The sequence below is a fragment of the Octopus bimaculoides genome, chromosome 3, assembly GCF_001194135.2.
Source record: "Octopus bimaculoides isolate UCB-OBI-ISO-001 chromosome 3, ASM119413v2, whole genome shotgun sequence".
In the NCBI taxonomy this organism is placed as follows: Eukaryota; Metazoa; Mollusca; class Cephalopoda; order Octopoda; family Octopodidae; genus Octopus; species Octopus bimaculoides.
In genome coordinates, this window is record NC_068983.1 from 158,758,649 (window position 1) to 158,764,849 (window position 6,201).

At 35.8% G+C, this 6,201-nt stretch overlaps 1 protein-coding gene across 3 annotated transcripts in view; it reads left to right on the forward strand.

Moving 5' to 3' along the window:
* Nucleotides 1-5,700, forward strand: part of LOC106872351 (protein Wnt-8b) — a 106,595-nt gene extending 100,895 nt beyond the window's left edge. For all 3 annotated transcript variants that reach the window (XM_014919313.2, XM_014919311.2, XM_014919312.2), the window contains exons 4-6: nt 1,185-1,310; nt 2,466-2,608; nt 5,055-5,700. In XM_014919313.2, the coding sequence (XP_014774799.1) occupies nt 1,185-1,310; nt 2,466-2,608; nt 5,055-5,552 (767 nt within the window). In that variant the 3' untranslated portion in view covers nt 5,553-5,700. The remainder of the gene's footprint in view (nt 1-1,184; nt 1,311-2,465; nt 2,609-5,054) is intronic.
* The last annotated feature ends 501 nt before the right edge of the window (nt 5,701-6,201 follow it).

Genomic DNA, 6,201 nt, shown 5'->3' on the forward strand with positions numbered 1-6,201 from the left:
ATATACGTCTGCATAACAGCCTGCTAACAAATCTACCTGTGTATGTACAAACTGTGGGTATTGGAGTATCACTACCTTCTACGTATGTCTCTTATTTAGTACTGGGGATGTTTCCTTTATGAGGACGTACTCATGTATTTGTCTGCATCAACTCATGGTGGATGATGCCTCAGTACCACTCAGGCGACGACCTTCCAGCCCATGGGTCTGTCTGAGTAGTCATTGCAGGTGAGGCTTTTACAGGGTCGGGATGCAAATCCTCTCTCAACTTCACCATTCGCCTTTTACGATATACAAAGGAAACATTGGGTCTATTCTTTGACAAGCCGTTCCCCACACAACATAGGAAGTTATAGAAAATAGTGGGGAGAAGTGAAATATGGGAACTCAAAAAGTAATTATCCCTATATTTCACATTTTCAGTGTAGCATGGTGTCCGACCTAGGTGATGAATTTTATGGTTTTACCAGATCAACAGGGAACGTTTGAGCAAAAACGGTTGGGAGCCACTGGTCTAAATTGCTGAAGACTTTATGAAATAAAGATGAAATTATGACTGCAATAGAATGCACAAATGTTATACATCGCAATGTTTGACGATCCTTCGGTGTCAAAACTGGACCTCAATCGAGACTTTGTCATCCTTGATGAGTTTCTAATCTTCTAAGAAACTCAAATAAGACTGATATTAGGACACTGTTCATATATTCGGGACAGTACTGCTGCTGCTACAAACAGATACAAAACGAGACCATCTGAGTGGTCGTTCAATGCACATAACCACTGGATTACAGACATACTGATTCTTCTACCTCTTCTACACTGGCCTCTGCCTCTCTAAACTAACTAGTATCTCACCCACGATCTACACGCTTCTCTTACATCATTATTACAATTCTACTTCAGTGCTTCGTACCAAAACTGAAACTGAAATTTTCTTCATCTCACCCATATATTTCTCTTTATAAACTTTCACCTCCATATATTGAAGATGAACCTCACCTCCCTCCTTCTCTTCCTAGTATATTTCCTCTAACTGTCTTATAAAAATTACCAATCAATTATGTAAATTATTCAACTCATGTAGTCTGTTGGGTCAAATGGAAAATAATTTTGTGATAATAACACCAATACTTAACGTACTTTTAAAAAAGATTTATTTTTGTAATATAATCTACTTACAGCAACACAAGAAGCAAGTTTTGTCCAGAGTATTCTAGCTGCCGGTATCATGCACACTTTGACTCGAAGATGTAGTTTAGGACATTTTAGTGATTGTGGCTGTGATGACTCTAAAAAAGGAAAGAGAGGTAATTAAAGAAATCCTTTTAAATTGCTTTGTTTAATGAATTCGAATGTAGAAATATAAACAGTTACACGGCGTCAATTTATGTTAATTTGTTCTCAAATCGTTCGGATGGTGGTTTGTATTTCAGATCCTTTAATGAGATTCCGTCAAACTTTGAGTTTTATGACAAAGAGCAGGCAAGAAAAAATGTATAAACATGAATCAACTATGGCTGATTATTGCTCTATATTTTCAATCCAACTAATACTATTCTGTCCTTTAAAGTAGTCATGGACAACCTGCGCGCCGTGGGACTTTATGGCAATCCTAAAGTAAAATTACATTGAATGTTTTTTTTTTTGAGTAAAGTGGCTGCCTAATGTTGAATCAAGTCTCATACGACACGCTTCTCAGAAAAAGGTTCCCCAAGCTTGCTTTAATGTCTCAACTTCTCCCAACGCAAACAGCGAACTGGCTGAATCGTTAGAACATTGGACAGTGTACCTCGCAGTATTTATTCCACCTTACTGCGCTCTGAGTTCAAATTCCATCGTGGTCAATTAAGCCATGGTACAATGGAAAATGTACCAATCCAGTCTGGTGGATAGACAGAATTGTAAGAACGTTGGACTGAATGCTTTGCAAATATTTGTTTTGGCTCTTTGCATTCTGAGTTCAAATCCTGCTATGACTCACTTGGGTGATAGATTTAACACATCATTTGTTTAAAACCAATACTTAGCACCTTAAATAAATTTAGCAGAATTTAACCCAAAAATCCAGTTTGAGGAGACCCTCTACAGGGTCATGGGCACTGCCTTTCCTCCAAAATTAAAAAAATTTTAAAAACTAAAACCGATACTGTAAATTAGGTTGGAGTTGAAATATCTAATTTATATTTTATAAACTTAATGATTTAATTTCTTTTTTGAATAATGATTGCTAAGTATTAGAATATAATTACAAAACAAATAGATGAAATATGAAGCAAATGAGAAATGAGAATCATTAACCGTTAAATTCTGTGAAATTCTTTTCTTTTAACTGCTGTTGTTGTTGGTGTTGGTGGTGGATGGCTGTCGTTGAAAACATATCTCAATGAATCTATGAATACGATATAAATAAACAACAGTTTGTATTGTACAGAAAAAAGAAACTTTGTTTTATTTTGTTTTAGGTGGTCATAACTGGCTGTGGAGTGGCTGTAGTGATGATGTCCGGTTCAGTGCTAGAGTCTCGAAACAATTGATTGATTCTCTGGAGAAAGGAAAAGATGCTTTAGCCTCCATGAAGCTTCACAATAATGAAGTCGGTCGTATGGCAAGTATTAAAGATTGCAGCATTAAAATCAAAAAATAACTTTAATGAACATACATAATGAATTCCATTACCTAAATATTAAACTCGTTCTATTTGATTTAAATTTTGAAAAGTTAAATTATAATTTGGGTAGTGAATTAGATCCGCTTTTCAAAAATCCTTAGTAATATTAAAAAAATGAACTTCCCTCGTAATTATTATCATGTGTGTATGCCATTATTCAGTTTTGTTTCAAGATTTCTTGCCTATTGAGAAAGAACCGGTTTCTAACCTAGATCCAAGACTCCTTCATTGGAATTTCAACAACAGGGTATTTTTTATGTATGTATGTATGTGTGTATGTATGTATGTATGCATGTATGTATATGTGCAAATTTGTGTGCTTTGTTTTATGTATGTCTTCTCGTGCATATATTTGCATATTTTGACATGCTCATATATACTTAAATGATAAACCTCTGGAAAATTTTACAGATTTTTACAGTTCCAGTGATGGCTTAGATCTGTAGTCTTCGAATCAACTTTCTTTTTTCTGGTTTTGAGAAACCTATTTTCTCAAGATTGGTATTTAGACAGTGTATTACATATGTATGTATGTATGTATGTATGTATGTATGTATGTATGTATGTATGTATTATGCATGCATGTATGTATGTATGTATGTATGTATGTATATATGTATGTATGTATGTACGTATATATGTGTATATGAGGTGTTTTCATGCTGATCAAAAAGAGAATTTAGTGAAATGATGGACATTCTTCACGTAAAGGTACTGGTCATATTGGGTTGGTGCATTATTATTGCGGCTTTTTTCCAATAAATTTTATTCAACAAAAACACCTTTAAATGACGGTCTGACCGTCTGCCAAGCAAATGGGGAGTAGGAGCAGTAATTGAAGTAGATGGTGAATATGCTCCGGAATAATCATTTAAAGATGTTTTGGCTACATGTTGTTATTGTTTTTGCACATAATATTGTTCTAGAGAATGTTTAAGAAAACATAAGAAAATTATGAGTTTGTTTTAAAATTTGAGATTATATAGACAGTGTTTTACGCAGGATATCGGCACTATCATTTGAATTTCTGCCCTTTTGGGGTTACCTGGTATCTGAGCTAGGTAGGAATCAGCCCCTTTTGCTATCATTCCTAGGACACTTATGACAACAGGTATTGTTTTAGTCTTGAGGTTCCACATTTTGCCAATTTCTATTTCAAGATCTTTATACTTGCTCGGTTTTTGGTAGGTATTGACAGTTTGAATGGTGAAATTCCAGAGGAGTTGGATGTATGTGATCGTTTTCAAGCACTGGAGGTGGTTTGTGTCCCCAACAGTTTTTATCATGGGGCAGGTCTGGATTTTTGCAAATTACCCAGTGAATATATTGTCTGTTGAGATACTCTGTAGGAGCAAGAAGACTGCTCATGGAGACAACATGACCAATGGTTTCATTTTGTTGTTTACATACACGACATGTTGGGCTACTGCTGTTCTTTAATATGTTGGCCTGGTAGTTTCTTATAGGTAGGCATTGATCCTGGGCTGCTATGATAAACCCTTCTGTTTCTGATTTTAAGCCAGAAGACACTAATCATTGATGGTTAAGGGCTTTGTCAACATCGGCACTATTAGCTCCCTATGGGTATTTTTCATTGAGAGGTTTTTCTTGCCATTCATCAGTAAGAATATCTAAGGCAGCAGTTTTAGTACGGGTTTTCATACGCTTAGCTTTTTCTGTGCTTGCTTCTAGTACGTCTAATTTTAGAATTCCTTTGCCTGTTTTGCTACTGAGTATGATGCTTCCTTGTTTTCATGCTTTGAGACCAGTTTTAACACCCATTATTATTATTATTATTATTATTATTATTATTATTATTATTATTATTAAGGCGGCGAGCTAGCAGAAATGTTAGCAGGCCGGGCGAAATGCTTAGCAGTATTTCGCCTGTCTTTATGCTCTGAGTTCAAATTCCGCCGAGATTGACTTTGCCTTTCATCCTTTCGGGGTCGATAAGTTAAGTACCAGTTGCATTCTGAAGTCGATCTAATCGACTGAGCCTCTCCCCCCATATTTCGGACTTTGTGCCTAGAGTAGAAAAGATTATTATCATTATTATTACTGGCGAATCGTTAGCACGCTGGATGAATCGTTAGCACGCAGAATCGTTAGCACGCTGGATGCAATGTTTGGCGGTATTTCGCCCATCGCTATGTTCTGAGTTCAAATTCCGCCGAGGTCGACTTTACCTTTCATCTTTTCGAGGTCGATATATTAAGTACCAGTTGCGTATTGGGGTCGATGTAATCGACTAGTCCCGTCCCCACAAATTTCAGACCTTGTGCCTTCAGTAGAAAGAATTATTATTATTAGTATTATTATTACTATTGTTGTTGTAATTACAGTTCTATGACAGTTTATTCATTGTTCTACTTATTTTCAGGCTGTACGAAAAACAATGAAGACCATTTGTAAATGTCATGGCGTGTCTGGAAGTTGCACCACGAAAACTTGTTGGCGTCAACTGGCAAACTTTCGGCGAGTTGGCTACTATTTGAAAAAGCGTTACTTTAAGAGTTTACATGTAAACTTTCAGGAAGGCAAACTTGGTGAATGGAATGTGGCAAGCGGTCAGGGATTGTCCTTAGTATCTAAAACTGACTTAGTATATCTAGAAAAATCTCCCGATTATTGCAAGCAAAATGTATCACTCGCTATAAAAGGTACACTTAACAGAGAGTGTAAACGACCAAACAAATCAGAAAAAATATCCAAATGGGAAAGAAGAAGCTGTCAACGGCTCTGTTTAAATTGTGGTTATCGAATAAAGCATTGGACTGAAGAGGTTCTAGTTAGCTGTCATTGTAAATTTCTCTGGTGTTGCGCTGTGAAGTGTAGAAAATGCTTAGAGAAAACGGACAAATACTCATGCCGAAAATAAACCAATCACCTCTCTCTCTCTTTCACTTTCTCTTTCTCTCACTCTCTCTCTCTCACCCTCTCTCTCTCTCTCCCTCTCTCCTTCTCCATATATATATATATATATATATATATATATATATACGCATACATAAATACACGCACATGCATATAAGTACACATATATGCGTGTATATATATATATATATATATATATGTGTGTGTGTGTGTGTGTGTGTGTGTGTGTGTGTGTGCGCGCATATGTGTATATGTATGTGTGTGTATATATATATATATACATATATATAGTTTTAGGGAAAAGAACCAAGGTTCATGAAAATTTTAATTGAGTTTTTACCTATAATTTTGGATTTTGTCCCTAATATTATTATTATATATACACATATATATGCATGCATGTATAAACATGTGTGCGTGTATGTATGTATACACATACACATACACACATGCAAGCACGCACACACACACATATATATATAACACGCCCATATACACATCATACTCACACGTCTACAGACACACAGATGCACTGTTTCTCCGTGACAACCATTATTTTTTAAACTCTCCTCCAGTTATTCTCCAGTATAAACCCTGCCTGTCTTATGAATCCTTCTCATCTCCACGTTTTACTTTTTCTGTTTTTAACCTCA